Consider the following 20,048-nt stretch of genomic DNA (forward strand, 5'->3'; position numbering starts at 1 on the left):
TCTTCTTTTCCGCTATGACTAACCAGCACATCTTGTATTTTTGACCTATCTCATGCAACCTGCTGCATCACCGAATGCAAACTGTTTCAGTTTTAGTGACAACCGTCACCTTCCTCCCCCTCTTCACAGCCCACACATGCACTGGCCTCTTCTTCACCGGGAGTCCGACTTTTAGGCAGGCCGGGCTTCATATGCAAATATAGCCTGAGTGGGCGGCAGCCGAGAGCCGAGTGTGCAGCAATGTGAGAACTCTTACAAGCCCCGCCCACAGCAGCCAGTTGCTAAGCGACCACCTGCAAGGAGGCGGGAGCGAGAAGGAGGAGGGGCCGTGAATTCAACAACTGTTGCCCGATCTGAGCTCTCGCTGTGTGAATGCGAGTCAGCCGGCGAACAAGTGAGCGAGAGAAAGTGTGTGAGGTACAGAGAGAGAGTGTGTGTGTGTGTGTGTTTGCGCGTGCACGCGTTTGTCAAAAGAGAGAGAGAGTCTGCGCTGGTGCAGGAAAAGCCAGTGCAGTGTTTTTAAAGAGAAAGACACAGCCTGCCTCGCTCCTCTGCCTCTCCGTGGACTATACCACTACCGGGGACTCACCCTTTGGACTATTCCGTCGTTTCCGCCTCCCCCCCTCCTGCCCTCACACTTGCCTTTGAAGGGAACACCTGTGCGCGTGAAAGCCAAGACAACGGACTTAGCCCTGGTAAACAGGGCGACTGGATGACTTCAGTGGAACACGGTTTGGCTGGTGGAAAGAGGGAGACTGCCGATCATGGACTCCCCGCACTAGTTAACGGGGTAAGAGACCAGGGAGTGCAGCAAGCCTGCTGAAATGTGAGGGTGATAAAAGATGACTTGACAGAATGAGAACAAAACACAGAAAGAGGTCCGCAGGGAGAAGCTGGGGTTTAATGAAAGAAAAGCAGTTCACGCGTTGGGGGAAAGACAGCTGAGTTAAAGGGGAGTTAAGGGGGGGTGATGCTTCAGCGGCGGTCCATTGTCCCCCGGTTTGTGTGTTTGAATGTGAGTGTTGCACGTAGTTGACCCTGCCTCACAGCTTGCCTGTCTGTGTTGCTCAGCTGTTGGTGTCATGCCTGCACACTCCTGTCTCCTCTCTTCTTTTTCCTCTCTCTGCTTTCCTGTCTCCCCCCCTCCTCCTGTCATATTCCCTCTGCTTCCTTTGCATCCCAGCATCTCTCCCTGAGGGTAATGGGATTAATTGGAAACTAGGGTAGCTGGAAGGAGACACGGAGAATGACAGAGAGAGGGATGAAAAGACACGTGAAGTGAATGTCCAGGTGTAGTTTATTTTAAAAAGAAAGAAAGAAAGAAAGAAACGGAAAGAACAGCAGATAAATGTGACAAAGTTGTTTTCTACAGTTGTGTTTACAAATGTCAAATAAATGTATCTATCTAATCATCATCATCATCATTTTGCAGCATTTCATACTTAAAAATTCCCATCAGCTGATATGAGCCAAAGTTCATTAATAACATCCCACAAAACTACAGATTGCCTGTCACATGACCACTGCACATATACAAACTTCTCTTTTTATACATTTAAATTGTTTGCAAATGCTATGATTTATTTAAGCACACACACTTAAAATACATGGAGAATCCTTCCTGATATTTTTTTTGCACACGTTCGTGTTTGCTGTAACTTTTGAGCGTATTTATTCAACTCTCCAAAAATAGAAAGGCAAGGGGAGTTTTATTTCTATTGTCAGTGGCAACATATACATGACGTCAGACTCTGTAGTCACTTTGAATACACCTGCTGCTCTGTGACTGGACGTTACATAATGAGATTTGCCCTCTCTTAGTTGAGCAGGAAAGTTGTTGTCGATTCCACCCGGACCAAAAGAAACGAAAACATTCTCCGAAGATCTTTCTACTGAAAAGACAAATGTGTTTAAGGGCATACACTTTAGCACATTTGCTTTTTACAGTAATTTGATGTTTGTTTCCATCACCAAAACCGTCTCATAGCCAAGTATTTGTACCAGTGCACCTGTATTTCTCAGGGACTAGAATAACTAGATTAACATGCAGTTCTGAGCTGTACTCGGTGAATGAAAGCTAATCTCCAGGAGTCACAGTCACTCCTCTTACACAATTTCTTCCGGGCCTTCTAACACACTGCTACTGAGAGAAAAGACACAACAATCGACAGACAAAACGAGCAATTATCTAAACTGGACCATTCATACTGTAGCTTCTTCATCACTGAGATCATGTACTCTAGGTTTAAAAATAAATGAAGCTCCCCTGGCTCTCACCATTTACCAGTTATAAGTGTTTTAAAGTTACTTTTTAAAAACAGATAATAGGGTTTTAATGCAACCGCCTATGGCAGACAGGGGCTAGACCACCTGCTGAGTGTCTGCCAAACAGCACGCTGAAATGCCTCCGTTCAATAGCCGACAGCAAGTGGGCTCACGAGCTGCCAGTTAAGAGAAAGACAATGCACTATGTTGAAGAAGGATGGTGTCCTTTTTCCCCCTTCTTTTCTTTGGACGCGAGTTTGATGACTCATAAAACACTCTAGACACAACACTCTCAAGCTGTGAAATAACGAACCTGAACAGTAAATTGGACAGCGAGTGTTAAGTGCTTGTGAAACTCCAAATGAGTCAGTGTTTCCTCTTTTCTGGAAAGATAACTAACTTCTCTTTTTGTTGGTGACGATGATAATTCAAGGGAAACATTAATCAGTGGATTGCAACGCTGAGGACAAAAAGATGAAACAGTCATCAGATTTGATGGTTTATTAATTATTTAAGTATATAATGGATAAAAATATGATTGGGAGTAATTATTTTCTCCTTTTTTCATGTTTTATATCTCTGGGTTTTAGACTGATAAAGCAGTCGTTTGAAGTTGCCGCATCTCTTACAGTCATTGACTGCAGTACTTACAGGAAAGCATGCATGGTTTTGATATGACTTCTGCCAGCTAATGCCAACTCCTTTGTTTTGTTTGGCAGGAGCACATAGCACATGTCAAACCAAGGGCAAATGAGCTAATTCACACCTACCCACTTTGTGTGACAGCTTCTCATAATTGCACTTCCTCGTAACATATACCTTGGGTTAAACTTAAATTATTGTGACAGATGCTTACACAGCTATTTTCATTTTAACAGTTTCATTTTTCAAGATGAAACAGACGGTCACTGGGCTTTAATCACTGCTCAAATTGGGCCTGCTTTTTATATCATTGTCATTATATATAAGATATATTTTTATTATTATTTATCATTATGAAGTGTTTGAAAACCGACACACATGCTTTATTGGTAAATATCAGTGTCACCAGCAACAGTGAGAAACAACATTTAACTAAAACTAAACTGATGTCCTTAGTTTTATGTTTTTTTTCAGTGTAGTGAAATTTATCAACTCTGCAAGCTTCAGGAGGGTTTGGTGCATGTTGAAATGAGGATGTGTACATGAGATGAAGTATTGTTTCTATTATGATATCTTATCTATCTGAACTTGTCCCTGATGCCAAACCCCCACATTATATTAAAAATAGAAAACTAACACAGAAACTGAAGATAAGCCAAATTTGCACTTTTCTAGTTTCGAGCTTTGGCTTCAAGGGTCTGCTGGTACCAAGTACTGTAGGTAACCAACATGTACACAAAAGTCTTCCTGTCCAAAAAAAAAAAACCCCAGCCTGATGATAAAAAAGGGATGTCAGGATACCAGGAAAGTAGTAGTTTCCACCAATACCAATTAAAACTGCACGATTTTTGATACCCAATTAAATACCGAAACCAAATGATCATTCCACGTATTTAAACATAAACTCATTTATTAACTTTGAACGTTTTGACGTGGTGATGGCAGATGTTTATTTAAATTGTTGACGTTGTATTTTGTTGAGTTGACACAGAGTCAAATGTTAGGATGGTTGCCGAGTAGCCTGCTGATGTTACTACAAGGTATAACATTAATTAAGTTTCCATAAGAGTTTATATACTGTTGCCCACTGCAAACATTTAAGCCTGTGGCTGTTTTCTAAATGTATCACAGTCACAAGTGTCACATTAAGTAATGTCCATTTTTTGCCCCAGTGGACCAATTGTTAAAAAAAAAAGAAAAAAGAAATTTCTATAGAAAATAGTGAAAAAACAGGAACTTTTTTCAGTGTGTTAATTTTTATTGTTTATCTCTAATTTTGGTGCAGAGTGAATGGCAATCAGGAAGGCCTTTTAAAAGTTGTAAAACTTGTGAAAATACATTGAAGTTCAATATTTGTGCCCTCCTTCACTAAAGCCATCCAGTGAACCAGACTGGAGTCTTTGCCAGGCTTAATCTGGCCCCCGGGCCTTATGTTTGACAACCCTACTATATGTAGAATAAAAACTGTGTTACATGGCTATAGTAAAAACTTTTCAGTCATGTTGAATCATCTGACTGAAGCTTGAAGTTAAAATGAGAGCATCTGCCAACATAAAAATAAAGTTGAGTCACTTGAAACGTCACCAAACTGCTCCTCCCTTGCTCTTAGCTTCCTTCATGTCATTTAGTCTTTCAAGTCAAAGCGATATTTAATCCAAATATCAGATCAGTGCATCTTCAACAAAAACTAAACCAAAACTAAACATTGTCAACCAAATAAATAAATACACTGAGATAAGCCAAGTCGCTCTAAAACACTTCAAACTCAACTGAATCGAAACTAAAAATTCAAAATTAAAACTAATGACAATATAACTAACTCCGATCAGAATCATATAGCAGTTGTTTTTACAAGCTGCTTGTCCTCACTGTTTTGTCACTTTACAGACATGCAGTTCTCAAATTTATGAACACAATGAACTCTGGCACATTAATCATGGGATGTATTTCAGGTTCTCCCTGTTTTTATTAACTGAACGTACCTTGAACCGTCTAAACTGAATCTGATTTCATCTTCATTCAGTCAATTCAGAAATACAGAAGCAAATACTGACACGTGCACAGCGTTTTAACTCTAGGGGCGTTCGCGTTTCACTGAACGTACCTCCACAGAGTCTCCAGTGTGCGTCTGCAGTCCCTCCCTACAGTGTCCTTTGTCCAGTGTGGCATTTCTTGTAACTCAAGTAGCTACCTGAAACAAACGTCTTTTTTTCCCCCCATGTTTCAGTTATGGTTATGGCCTGGTGATGAATGAGCAAGAAGACAGTGAGGCTGTAAAGAGTCTCATGGTTTCCTCATGTTTCAGCATTTCAGTTAGACGTGTGTGTATTTGTGTGTTTAATTCACACAGCATTTCAAACAGCGTTGACCCAAACAAACAGAGTTTAAACATGAGTCAGATATGATTCAGGAAGAATAATGCTTACTGTTGAATCTGAGTAAGGCAGTTACACAGGCAGAAACATGCACATTAAACACAACGAGCAGATGTTTAAGGAATACATGTAGGTGTGGCTGCAACTGTCTCTCATCAACTCAAGGAATACCGAATGGTTATTTGCTTCATAGATTAACCTAGTGATAATTTTGTGCCCCCCCCCCCCCAAAAAAAAATGAGGCTACAAAGATGATCATCAAACAAAGGTTAAAAAAATGACAAAAAAGATCATTTTATTAGTTGCTAACAAGTTATTTCACCATTTATTTATTTGTAACTGTAGCCTTTTAAGTTCTTATAAAGCCTTTTTGCACTCCATCTGTACCAGAGCTGCTTCTCTGACAGGATCAGAGGCTCAAGGTAATCAAAGCACCAGACGGCAACAGTCAAAATGCTGCATATCAAAGCGAAAGCTTAACTTTTCAGGTTTTAGGTGAATACTTTTGTGGCGCTAACAAACGAGGAGCAAATAGATGTTTGGAGAATAGAGAGTAAAATGAACAAAGAGCAAGAAATGGGGGGGGGAAGCCTCTGCAGAGAAACGCCTCTTATCTCTGTGGCTCAGTCTGACAAACGCAAGCAGGGAGACACTGCAGCTCTCAGTCTGGATTTCCCATCCTGCTCTTCTCCTTCAATCCCATTTTCCATTTTCTCTTCCATCTTGCCCCCTTTCATTCTGCCTCTCACTCTTCTACTTATCCTCCGGTCCTTTTACTGCTGACTCACTCTAAATCAAAGCTTCATCGGTTTGGATCGATCCACTCGACAGCAGTTCGTGCGTCTGCTCATCCAAACCCTCTTCAAAGTGGTGTAGCACTCCATCTTTGTTAAGCCTTCTCTTTGTACCGCACGACACTTGTTTTGCTCAATAAGACAACAAAAAGGTGGTTACTGTCTAACTAGTTATTCCACAAACCTGCAGCTGGAACAACACCTTTTTAAAGCCTTATTGAGACGTATAATCCCTTTAATCTGGCTTTGCTCATATGACATCCCACAAATATGTTCTTTAAATATCCTTAAAGGGTGGTACCCAGAAAAAGATCCTACTCTCTTAAAGTCATTACAAACTGCAATGTCTCCTGAATAAAATTAAACTTCAAATGATTGAAATATGTAAAGCAGTCGGCTTGAATCAAGACTTATGTTTAAACCAGTCGTTGCCTTCTTTTAACATCACTTAATTCTTGACATGCATGGCTGTCCACATAATTCTCCTCTTTACCAGAAGAGCAGATTAATGATTTGTTCAGCACTAAAATGGTATCGACCTTCAGCACTCAGCATAGACTAAATTGGCGCGAGAAGATGTGAATCTCTTTAATTGTGGTCATAATAACGTTGTAGTTGTTTTCCAACCTGCTGAATGAGAGACTGAAGTTGCTGTCACTATTTGTGTGAGTGTTTTGCATATGTGCATTGTGAGCTTTTATTATGCACAAAGATGTATTGTAGCCGTGTGTTAATTATACTGAAAAAGACTCATTCAGTGTGCTTACAGCAAACTTTTTTTTAGAAGATATGTATGAGAGTGCTTGATTTGGAGAATATTGTTGCCTAAGGCAAAGTGTGAATGTGCTAACGGTTTGTTTAAAATGTAACCAGTCTTTTCTTTTAACATTATAGGCAAAATAGTCCTGAAATTGCTTTAGAAAAAACATCTCAATTTTGCCATCTTGTTAGCACAAACCATCCTTGAAAGCAACTGAAATGGGAAAAGTTGCACTGTGACAGCTCTTTCTGAGGTTTAAAGAAATGTTACTAGGCTGTACACAAATTCTGAAAAGAAGGGTACTCTATCGTTCGCCTTCACTGACGCTGACACTGCTCGGGTTAAAAAGATGTAGAGACCATTCTGTGGGAGTCATCAATTTGTCCTTAATGTTCCCTCAGCTCATAACCCATAATAAGGTACCTGGACTGAGTGGTCACTAAGCAGTCTGGATTTTTGCAAAAACTTGATAACAGCACAAAGCGCCGATTAATTTAGTCGATACCCCCTCAGAGAGCCGCACCTCTGCTCATGATCGGCCTGCTTGTTGTTGTTGCCTCAGGGTCCAACATAACAACACTCTGGGGTCCTCTTCAGCTACAGCAGGCATCTTTCTTCTGCTAGGCTTTACTGCCCAGGCAAAGCAAATACAGTACTTGTAGCATACCCCAAGATAGGTTTACCACCACCGGATTCCTCCTTCCTTCTTTTCTAGGACAACACCCAGATTCTGTAAAATCAAGAATGTTCAGATATCCCTATGTTCTTTATGCAAACGAGATACCAATCTCTCCCGTACGTCTTTAAAATCATTTCAAGTTCATAGGTTAAATGTATGTTTAACAAACCTGAGCTCTTTTGATCATAAAGCTTCCTTTTGTACTGGGATCCAAGACTTAGAGCTGTGAGTACATTGTTTTCTCGATAACTGAAACCAAATCATTGATTCACCGCCCAGCGAGTTGAGGTTTTCAAAGGTAAACTTAAACTTTTACTCAGCTCTTTTGCCAGCTTGAATGTCTTCTGAAGCCTCTCTAGGACTGGGTTTATGTTTTTTTTAACACCGTTTGATTGTGTACTTTAATCATGATGATTTACTATAGTTATAATTAATAGAGTTGATCTTTTTGTGCTGTACTCACTCTGTTTTTATGTTGTTTTATTGCCTTTATTCCCATTTTACCTGATTGAGTTGCTTTTGCATCTTGTATGTGGATGGGTCTTTTGACTTCAGGTCACAACACTGGGAAAATGCTGGGTGTGAATATTTGTAGCAACACTTTGTGTAATTGTATAACAAGAACACATCTGGATGTTTCTCTCCTTTCTTATAATATGTTACACACCCTCATTTTGTAATGAGAGATTACTGTGTACTGTTTGCCTCCCTGGTAACTAATACTCTAGTATTACAAGGGTAATGGCTGTGCAGTAATATCATTTGTATGTCACTGCGTTTTTTTATTGCTTAATCTTCCGAAATGTTGCTCAACAACTCTAGTACAAAAAGCACATGACTCAGTGTTGTGAGTTTCAGGGTTGCGTACTGGCATTATGTCATGCAGTCTCAGCTGAAAAACTAATGTCACTACCAAGCTCAGCTGAAAGTTTATGATTGTAAAATTATTATGTTTATTTTTTTAAAAACTCAAAAGTTTTGAAAGGAATAGCAGTGCTTATTTTAGTTGGTTTAATTTACATTTGGTTGCTCTCTATTTTTTCCCCTTTTGTTTCTCTCAGTTTCTCTGCTGTTCATTTTCTGTCTTCTTATCTCTTTACTCCTCGCTGCTTAGATTGTTGCAGTGAATATAAATAATGTCTGATATTAGTGCATTCTCTTCTTTTTCTTATACATGACTGATTCTGCACATTTCTGTCTGTATTTCAAAATGTTTAGTAGCATTTAATGGCATACTTAAAAACACTACTTATTATAAATAAATGACAATCAATCGGCTTTATGTTAGCACATCTACAGTGATTTGTAGTTGGGTAGTTTGTTTTCAAACCCTGTATGGTTACTAGACATGGCTTTACTAAGGGATGGCTGGATGATGAGCATACAAACAAATACTGTAACACACATGAAACTATCTTTAGCTTGCAAACAAATACACTTACTGTATAGTCTGCAGTGAACAGAAACCTCAACTAACAAAAGGCCTTGCAGGAAGGTACTGATAGTTCTCTCGCCTTCATCTCTCCATCTTGCTCTGTTGCTGATGTTGGCCTCGCTTGGGAGAAGAGCAGGAAAGGAACGATAGGACGTCTGTATTTTAACTGGGTCAGACCCCTGCAGCAACAGGCTCACGAAGAGATCAGAAAGTATTTTTCCTATTTGATTTAAATATTGAGGTCTGTGTATGACAACGTTCGTGCTGTGCAGTATTACAGCAGAAGCTGGATGCGTACAACATTGTTTAAATTGTTTTTAATGTTTATTTTTGGGGGGAGGTATTGATAATTTATGAATAATATGACTGATTTGGTCAAATCAAACATTTAATATCTGGATTTTAAAAAAATCCTCTTTTGGCCAAATGTGCCAAATGAGATGTGAAGGCATGCCAGCCTTCAGATCGAACAGCTACATTTAAAAGTACAGCAGATCTTGGCATCCTCAGTTCGTCAGTTCAAAGCCAGTGGCAGTTCAGATGCTGTTTGGCAGGCCAGCTTTATTTTATTTTTTTTTGCTTCAGGGATTCGAGCAACTCAAAATGCTCGGTAGGCTCATGTTTTGGCAGTTGAAGCCCCCTGGCTGTTCTGGAGCAGGCGGGTGTAAACAGAAGCGTTCAGTAAACGCATACAAACATGCACTCATAGGCAAAGCTCCTTCCTTAATCATCACTTTTTTAGCAGTCTCATCAGGGTAGCTCAAAGTGACATGTAGAGTACAAAGTGTTTCTGGTTGAAGAAGCAAACACTGTAGGATGTAACTGTCCAGCAGCATCTTTGCCTCGAGTTTGCAGCCTAAATGATACCACGTGATCTTCCTGGATGAACTGAATGCCGAGGATGCGTTGGCACCAAATTAATTAATCAGTTACAGTTAAATCTCCCAAATGTATCCACAACTGTGGCGATGAAGTGAAATTATTTTTTACATGTCTGTATGGAGATCTGGTGTCGGTTATATGCCGTCTTCATGCACCATATCACCTAATTAAAAGGGCAAGTCGTGTGGTTTCTCTTGGTCATTTTGGCAGCTTGTATGTCTCCAAGTTACTTTCATTTCCTCTGGTCTTATCTTTAGGTTTGTATTCAGCTTATAACCCATATTGTCTCACATTTCGGTACCAAAATGAATGTAAATGACACAAAAAAGGCAGCGTGTCAAAATGTTTACTTTGGACAAAGTTTATTATTACGCCTTTATTACCACAACAATGCATGGTGTTCCGAGTGAAGTAAAGCTTTCCAGTTAATGTCAGTATAACGCTGTAGTGTTGATGGTATATTCTTTGCATGGGCGTGATTTCTGACATTTCCAGCCTCTGCTGAGGAGCATTTGAAAAACCTTCTCTTGTCTCTTCACAGCAGGTGTCACGTCGCCCACTGTGTTAGCTTGTTCGGTTTTCTGAATTGTTGCAGAACAGAGTACCGAGAGTGGGGCTGCCTGCTTCCTTGCCGCACACTGTTTCTTTCTCTGCTGCAGGGAAGGAATGCTAAAGAGACCTTTATCCTTTGTTTTATTCTCTGTGACTCACACCCCATGTTGGCTCTTTGTGACGATGCAGTGCCTCAGTTTGTGTTGTAAATGGATAGGCTACTTTTTTTTATTTACTTCTCCATAAGCATACATTCAAAATCCTTCCTCATAATTTTATAATCATCTGAAACTTTGTTTTCCAATGGACTTACATGCATAATTAGTCTTTGTTTATTAATGCTTTATAACAGCATTGTAATTTTCACAAGACCTTTTAAGTACAAACAGCATTTATCTTCTGTTATAGAATTGATTTACAGCATTTAAAGGAAAGTTATACAGTATGCAGTGTGATTTAAACTATTTTTCAGCTGTTAAACTCTTTGACCATCAAAATAAAACCGTTAAGCTGCTCTTGCACAGTCCATCCATCCATAATGGTTATTGAGTCAGGGTCAACAGTCCATCACAGGCCTAATTTATACATTAACATAATATGCGTGCCTTTGGACTGTGGAAGAAAGCCAAAGCATCATTGAATCACTACACAGAAAGGCTTTTGTTTGAACCTGCAGAATGCTTTGTGACAGTTATCACCACTACATCACACTTCATCAAATGAAGCAATGGAGATATTCTGTGGAAACTTTGGGTATAGCTCCTCACTATTTCTGGTTTAAATCCAAATAAGCACATAGAGTTTTTGAGAGCGAGAGAGGTGCAGAGATTCTTTAATCCTTTGTTTGCAATGTTGTTACAAACTAACCTGACTATCCTCTGCTGTGTTGCCTCTCCTCCTGTCTTGCATCTCTTTTATTCCCATGGCTCATTCTTTGACTAATCTCATCCTCATACACACTGTACTGCTAGCTCCTTTCCAGTCTCTCATTGCATTGTTGCATTATTCCTTCTCCTCCCTCGTTAGCTCGTTATTCACTCTCCCACCCACTTTTCCATTTTCCTGACTCTCTAAAACATATTACTTACCCTGCTCTCTCTTCTCATTATCCACCTCTTCACCTGCCCCTCATTCTTTGTCCTGCTCCTCCATGTTTCAGCTGTTCGGTCATGCTGAGATAAGGCTTTGTTCTCTGTTGCATTAGACCAGATTTTTGGAGGGTGAAACAAGAAGGAGTGAGACCCATGACCTCTGGCCCATCACCCTTTCACCCCCGTAGACCTCCAGACCCCCCTGGTGTGAACTTAGGATGATTCCCACAGTGAAGGAATTTACTAAGTGGGAAATCAAATGACTGAACAGCCCTGCTAAAAACAGTGAACTTAACACGAACTCCACTGTCTAATATTCAAAACATTATTCAGATATAAACAACTGCAAAACATTGAATGCCTCTGGTTGCATTTGCTCATTTTTGATTCTTCCTACTTGCAGATTTATGGTATATTATCTAGATACACTATCGTGCTCTGCACTGTAAAGGAGTAAAAATATTTCCATGATTTGCCATAATATAGTCAGTTAAATTGTTTGACCTCTTTATGCCTGAAGGTGAAAATAACTGTGACAGTGGTGGTATTCGTGAGAGTTACAGCTTTAGAAGTCCTGAAATGTCAGACGACCCATAAAAGCATTCAATTCCATCATTCATCTGTTAAATTGCCCTTTTACAGTTTTGCCCCCTTGGGCATTGTGGCTACTAAGCAAATAGGTGAGAGCCCTCCACTGGATAATCACTGCAGTGATTCTTATGTTTTGACTGGAAACAGGTTATTTAACCTTCAGTGATGCAGTGAGTAGTTTCTCATTGTAAGAAGACATGGACATGAACATTGTCATGGAAAATTTTTTACTGTGGTTTAGACGGGTCACGTTAGTGGCCTGCGTCAGATAAAAAAAACAACTTAAAGATGTTGCTGAAACTGCATGAATATAGGTTAAGAACTGTCCAATTTAACTTTTTTAATGATCGCAATTGGAGAAAATTTTGTGAGATTAAATCAGAAAATATCAGCAGTAAAGTCACAACTGTGTTTGAGTGTGAGCATTTTCACACGTACAAAGGGAATAAACAGCTGTTTATCCTTAAGAAAAGCACTTATCAGTCAAATTAATCAGGAAAAAGGCTTCAGTTTGTCAGGGCACATTAAGATTCTACTCTGAAGGGATGGAAAAAGGTCACATGGGCAGATGAGTCCAGATTTACCCTTTTCCAGAGTGATGGGCACATTAGAGTATGATGAGAAGCAGATAATGCCTTGTGCCTGTCCTACAAGCCTTTTGACATTAGATAAGCTTATGGAAATGATGCCGGTGTGTATGCATGCATTGTCTACTTCTGATAGCTTCAAACACAAAAGTCTCTGATACTGAGGCCTGGAGGTGGTTCAGTTGAGGTCCAAAAATGCTTTAAATTTTCTGGTACAAACTCTAAAGATCATACTTTGATGTTTTAAACTTAAGACATTTGGGATATTATTCAGGGCAAATATTATGTGTATCTTGTCTTTCGCTACTAATAATTGTGGGGCCTTGTTCAAACTGATGCTAATCTGTGCTTGTCCCCTTCTGGCTTCTGCAGGGTGCTGAGGAGGATCAGGTTTGTCCGGTCATCATGTGCACGCGGGCCTATCCTGACCCCGTCCGTGAGTGCCAGCTGTTCCCAGAAGAGGTGGAGGAGCCTGAGGAGGAGGTGGCAGACGAAGGCAAGGAGAGGGAATCGGACAGAGACAGCGCTGTGGAAAGCACTCAGGGTTCGGAAACCTCAGACGGGCTCACCAGACTGGGAGACAAGGAAGACACGCTAGGGGATCTCTTTTTTCCCGGGGAGAAGTAAGCAGTCTTGGGTCATTTTTAACTTACGCTTTCTGTTTTTGTCACTGATTCGTGATCACTTCACTTTCAGGTTCATTCAGATGTCTTTTAGTTTGTTTCACAGACTTTGCTCTGTGTTGTTTCTTTGAGCTTGATGCTCCTGTTTTGTTATATTCTCTAAAATTCCTAAGTCTGACAGCCACTGCCAGTTCCTCTATTTAATGCATTTATTCTCATGAGAAATATAAGTTCTAGAGTCAAAGTAAAGTAGGATCTGTTACCATAAAAGTGCCATTATTTGCATTACTTGCATATGAAGCAGTTTTGTTTATTTGGATGCAGTTAGAGCTCCGGCAGCACTTGTAGCATATACAGAACGACTTTATTACTTGACCCCACTGGAGCTTTACCATCTTCAGACTATAATCTCTTCTCTGTGCACACTGGGAGAAGTGGATGAAGTTGAGCTAGAAACTTCTCCATTTCAATTTATATCGAAAATAAAGATAACTTCAGATTATGGAGCCAACATCTCCCTCTCTTTCTTCAGGTGCGGTCAGACCAGTATCTCTGTGACCTCTGACCTGTCAACACGTTCGTCGGCTTCTCTGTACGAGGAGCAGTTTGAAGACTACGGAGAAGGGGAGGAGCCGGACTACACTCCCAGCAGCCCTTGTCCGGACGACGAGGCTCGTACCAACGGTTATTCCGACCTTGGCTCATCTGTGCCCTCGAGGTGGGAGCGAGCTAAAGAAAAACATTGTTTTTCATGTTGGGGTACTCGTAACTATAAGACTACATTCTACATTCATAACTATATTCAGTGTTAATGGTGATCCTCAATATAGTGAAAATCGTGACATTAAAAAACATACTTGTAGCTATTTTGTGGATTCGGGTGTTTTCAGTCCCACTGGGACAGGTATATGAGATCAAGCACCTGACCGTGGAGTCTGCCTTTGCAAACATTTGTGAACGAATGGGTCGTTCTAAAGAGCTCTCTGAGGCATTTTGCTGTAACAGGAATCCACCATTGCTACAAGTTGGTTTGTGAAATTTCCTCCCTTCTACAGATTCCACAATCACTTGTAAGAGATATTTATTCAAAGCTGACACATTTAGGAACCACAGCAACTCGGCCACAAACTGGGAGACCACGTAAAGTTACAGAGCAAGGTTGCCAAGTGCTGAGGTGCATAGTGTTTAAAAGTCGCCAACACTGTGCTGGCTCAATAGCTTAAGAGTTCCAAACCTCCTCTGGCATTAACATCAGCACAAATACTGTGTGCTGGGAGCTTCACGGCATTAGTTTTCATGACAGAGCAGTTCCTGTAGGTGTAACGTGTAGGTGACCCATTTCTTTTATTCATTGTAGTCTATTATTCATCAGGTCCCAGTTGAATCTTATTTCAACAATTGACTGCTTTTATATGGACAGTGTTGTTTTGGACATTCATTGTGGTGGAGTTGTCTGCTAAAAGACCCGACACGTTACAATATTTGTACTGCGGGTGCTGCACAGATCTTTGCAGCGCCAGATATGACAGCGCACTCTTGTATGACGCAGTGTCAAAGGTATGCAGCCAGGAACCAGTAATTTGGCTCACTTTTGTTCATGTTTGTGCTGTTGCTGGCTTTTTAGCTTAGACCCTGTTGTGGAAAGACAACAGTGAAAGTGAAGCAGTGGAGAAAGAAGCATTCCTTTTTCTTTTTGTTTTATTTTCTATTTTTGATGGGGGGTTTTTCCACTCGTCTTTTTCTTCGTAGTGAAACCTGCCGTGGTTTCCTCTTTCCTGTTCTAGCCATCTTTTTAACCAACAAAATTCAGCTTGCGCGTAGCATGTGGCTCGTTGGCAACTTGATCTTGCTTTGTTTGAGAACTGTGTGCAAACTTGGGGTTGGTTGAATTCCTATAATCTCTGCTTTGCCTAAAATCTGTGGAAATGGGAACAAATGTGGAACCAGAAATCCTGCACCAGTCGAATGCTTGAACATTAAAACATCACAAACACGTGCTCCTGCCTGCATCATCAAAAGAAACTCTCTAGATCTGCAAACATTGAATTAAGTCATTTTATTTGAGCTTTCTTATACTAATTGCTGCACAAACTAAAGGGTTTACCAAAACGGTGATGACAAATTGATAATTTTATGTCCTGATGTGTTTGACATAGAGTGATTCGAAAGAATTAACCCTCTGTAAGTGTCTCATTATTGCTATGATTCAGTATTCCTACTAAATCACTTGGGGCAAAGGGAACCACAGACTGGGAGGGTGCAGTCTCTGTCCTAGAATAGTACCAACTTCATATTATTCAGAGTTTTGACTGTAGCGCTGTAGCTTAGGAGTTCTTGCCCTTAAGGCCACATTAATATTCATCAAAAGCCCGTGTTTAATGGGATTACGTCTCCCAGCTGAAAGACTGGCTTTACAGCACCATGCTCCTTTCACACATACCAAGCAGATAAAACTTATCAAATGGAGTTGGCAGGGAGATTTAAATTCAAAATGAGGCCCAGATTTACAAGAACTTTTAGACAGCTCAGCACAGCAAAGACATTTGAATAACCGTCTGCAAAAAGTACAATTTCTAGTTTCTAGTCAAGATATTGATCTTAAAGTTTAAAAAAAAAAGATGAAGATTAGAGGAATGCTTAAAACTTAATGTTGAACTGTTTTGACTTTTTTAGGAGTAACGAACACGATTTCACAAAGTTATTCCGAACTACATGAAGATTGTGCGGTTTATGTTCAGATCAGACCTTAAAAGTGATAATCCAGCAATAGATGGGCAACAATGTTGTTATTTTTTTGTTTTCGTGAGAGGTTCAATTTAATTCAGTTTTACTTATATAGCTCCAAATAACAACAACAGTTGTCATGATGCTTTATATTGTAAGGTAAATAACCTACAATAATCCAAATAATAACTAATGATTATATGTAAATAAGGTCCAGAGTGCATCATTCGCTATTTCTTGATAAATGGTCTGATTGGTTTCAGTAACTGTGTCTATGTTACTGTGTGTCTTTGTGTTGATAGTGCGGGTCAGACTCCTCGTAAGGTGCGTCACCATTACACCGGAGAAATGACGGATGTCTACTGTTCTCAGTGCAGTAAAAAGGTCAACCTGCTAAATGACCTGGATGCTCGCCTCAAAAACCTGAAAGCAAACAGGTAGGACACGCATAACGCATACACACAGTGATGTCATCTTATAATTTAATAATTTCCAAAAATCCTTCGTAGTCTGCAATTTTCCCAGGCAGAGTACACATTTCCCACTAGCAGAAGCTTCGAAACAAGAGCACACATGCCTGCCTTGTTTCTTTGGAAATTAGAGTTATTTATCCTGGCAGGTAATTTGTCTAAACATAGAAGACAATAAGTCATTTATACAAGAGACAGGAAGGATCCACCCTACTGTTACGTGAGAAGAAACAGATGCTGTCAGCTCGTAAGTGAACTATCCCGAATTTAAAGTGTATTCATCCACTCACATTGTACTGACCCAGGAGACACTGTTATCTGTGGCTCTTTTTCTTAAACTGTCATTTAATGTGAATGATCTCACATTGTTACAGAGTCTTAAATGATTCCTCGCCTGGTTTCACACATGACTGAACACATCATCTCTCCACATGCTCACACACAAACTCTAATTGATCGTTATGTAAGGCTGTCACTCCTGAGCTTACCTCACCGCCCATTGTAATAGGGAAACTATTATTAGAAACATAATCCGCAGTGACCATTAATAACTGTACAGTCCACCTGGAAACACAAATACACACATGCACAGGCATGCAGACGCACACTTTTTTAGAAAATTCAACTAAGAAAAATGTCTTAGAGTACAATTTGAAACGTGGATGTTGGACTCTATGGGGGTTAGTCCCTCGTAGATACTGCAATAGAGAAGGCTTAAAAGATTTAAAGAATTACTTGTTTATATTCTTCTCCTATGGTCAGAGTTCATTAAGGGTTAACCGTTTGAGCACAACATAAAGTTGCTTAGATAATGTTTTATGTTTTGTAAACAGGCTCTTAAATTGTCACCCGGATAGTTTTTTCATTTGGTGTGTCAATCACCGAAGTTTAGCTGCCACGCTGGCGGGTAAATGTTTTTACCAAAATAGAAATGTAATAAAATCCAAAGCTGAAATTCTCGAATGCATTGTGAGACTTGCTGCTTCTGTTCTCTGTCGTCTGTGTCAGCGTTTGAAAAACACACCCACATCCACATACAGTTATTTTTCATGTTTTTCGTGTATCCGACCCTGACAAGCACAAGCCAGTCGCAGGCAGAGTAGTGTTAGGTCTTCACAGAAGGGCTGTGTTAATAAAGGGGTATTAATTTAGAGACTGAGTTTGATGAGGTTCAGGATGGTAAAGAATTGAACAGGTTATCCAAACCTTCAGATTTTTGTCTGAGCTCTTATTATATTTAATAGCAAATACATTCAAGTAATTTAAGGCTGTAAAAAATATGCTGGATGGTGAATGGTCAAACCTGCTATAACTAATGAGATTCGTTTTAAACAAGCTACAGATATGTGTTATTTTTCAATTTGTACGTGTAAAAAGACTGAATAGCTTTGAATCAGATCAGAATCAGAATGGGGTTTATTGCCAAATGTTGAGCAGGTTTACAACATTAGGAAATTGCTGCGGTGCTTCAGTGCAAACATGGTGTCATAAATAACACTTAAATAGACATGGAAAAAATAAAAGTAGGGATAAGAATTAAAAGTGCTACGTGGAAAGATATGTGCATGAGATATACATGAGATATATACATGAGAGTAAGAATTAAGAGTGCTACGTTGAAAGATATATACATGAGTGCAGGTGGTGATCAGTGCCAAACATGGAATGATACAGTGAACACAGCGTAGGGTCATGTGTTAGTGGCGGGGACAGTCATATGGTTATTGTTCATGTGTCCAACAGCAGAGGGGAAGAAACTGTTCTTATGGCGAGAGGTTCTGGTGCGAATGGACCGGAGCCTCCTGCCTGAGGGGAGCAGGTCAAACAGACTGTGTCCAGGGTGAGAAGGGTCAGCTGAGATCCGAGCTGCACGCCGCAATGTCCTGGAGGTGTACAGGTCCTGCAAAGATGGGAGTCTGCAGCCAATCACCTTCTCAGCAGAGCGCACAACACGCTGCAGTCTCTGTTTGTCCCTGATAGTGGCTCCAGCGTACCACACGGTGATGGAGGAGGTGAGGATGGACTCGATGATTGCAGTGTAGAACTGCATCATCGTCCGTGTTGGCAGGTTGAATTTCTTCAGCTGCCTCAGGAAGTACATCCTCTGCTGGGCTTTCTTGATGACGGAGGTGATGGTGGGCTCCCACTTCAGGTCCTGGGTGATGGTGGTACCCAGGAAGCGGAATGAGTCCACAGAGGTGATGGGGGTGTCAGTCAGGATGATGGGGGGGAGTGGGGCTGTGTGCTTCCTGAAGTCCACAATAATCTCCACTGTCTTCTGGGCATTCAGCACCAGGTTGTTGTGGCTGCACCAGGACACCAGACGTTCAACCTCCCTCCTGTAGGCAGACTCGTCCCCGTCCGAGATGAGTCCAATAACGGTGGTGTCATCTGCAAACTTGATTAGCTTGACGATGGTGGGTGGAGGCAGCATTGTGTACAGGAGAGACAGAGGATATCTCGTACGTAAATATGTTTGTAATTTGTGTAGATAAAAAATATATAGGGAATAAATTTCAAACCTTTCACATGAATTTACATTTGTTTCTACGAAGGAAAGTCATGTAAATGGCCTGTATTTGATAGCCTTTATAGTCCTATGGACCCCAGGCTTACCTCATCAGTCATTCACCCATTCACAACAATTCCACACGGTGATCATGGGGGAAATAACTCGAGCCTGGAAAATTATCATACCCTTACTTCTCCCACAGCACCTAAGAGGCAGGCCAGCTATCAACCACCTTGATCACCAGAGTGTGTAAAAGCAGAGGCTTTGGCACTTTGCTAGGCTGGTGCATTCAGGTCTGTGGCAGTGATGCATCTTAGTGACACAATTTTTGCTGCCCATCAATCTGAGAAGGATTTTAAAGCCATTTCCAAATCATGTCAAGTCCATTATTCTGAAAGGAGATGCATTCAAAACAGCTGCCATTCTTCCCAGGAGGGATAAATTCACCCCAAAATAAGAGGAATTGCAAAAAAATAAAAATAAAAACTCTTAGAGCTACATCTCAGACTCTGAACAAACCACAAACGCCTCAAAACAACTGCGAAGCACAGAGGTAGAGGGATGATGATCTGGGCTTGTTTTTCTTTTAAGAACTGGGCACCTTGGAGTCATGAGTTGGTGTGAGTTTAACTGAAACATTAGCTGTAAGGAAACAGTGCATCTTGTTCTTAAACTGTTAGCAAGGAGAAACCGTATGACATCATCACACATAAGCCCCATAGTCATACTGTAGAGACAACAGTGATCATTTTTTGCACAGAATAGGCTGTTTTTATAAAAATGGTCGAATTGCACTCTATTCTGCTGCGTTAACTTTGTTTATCCTCCAGCCTTGAAAGCCTAGTGTTTTGTGCCAGGACTTAATGATGATGTTCGCTTTATATCAGTGTCAGCTGTCAACTGGGTAACCCTGCAGTGTCTTTGCTCATTTTTATTAATCTAATGTGAATCCCAGGCACATCATACAGAAACTCTTTGGGCCTTTGTCCCCCCTCTAGAGCTGACAGAAAGCCCTGTTCACCAAGGACTAAAATAATATTAATAGTGACCTTCAGCGATCATTTTT

The 20,048-nt window shown here is 40.5% G+C and overlaps 1 protein-coding gene across 2 annotated transcripts in view; it reads left to right on the forward strand.

Annotated features, from left to right (window-relative positions):
• The first annotated feature begins 327 nt into the window (after positions 1-327).
• The window catches only part of rab11fip4b (RAB11 family interacting protein 4 (class II) b), a 29,153-nt gene continuing 9,432 nt past the window's right edge, over positions 328-20,048 (forward strand). Inside the window, exons 1-4 of one of the 2 annotated variants that reach the window (XM_040024620.1) lie at positions 328-790; positions 13,026-13,276; positions 13,809-13,994; positions 16,303-16,437. In XM_040024620.1, coding sequence (XP_039880554.1) covers positions 713-790; positions 13,026-13,276; positions 13,809-13,994; positions 16,303-16,437 — 650 coding nt within the window. In that variant the 5' untranslated portion in view covers positions 328-712. The remainder of the gene's footprint in view (positions 791-13,025; positions 13,277-13,808; positions 13,995-16,302; positions 16,438-20,048) is intronic. The other variant, XM_040024621.1, reaches the window with a different exon arrangement.

Source organism: Simochromis diagramma, unplaced genomic scaffold (assembly GCF_900408965.1).
Source record: "Simochromis diagramma unplaced genomic scaffold, fSimDia1.1 OVJJ01000302.1, whole genome shotgun sequence".
NCBI lineage: Eukaryota > Metazoa > Chordata > Actinopteri > Cichliformes > Cichlidae > Simochromis > Simochromis diagramma.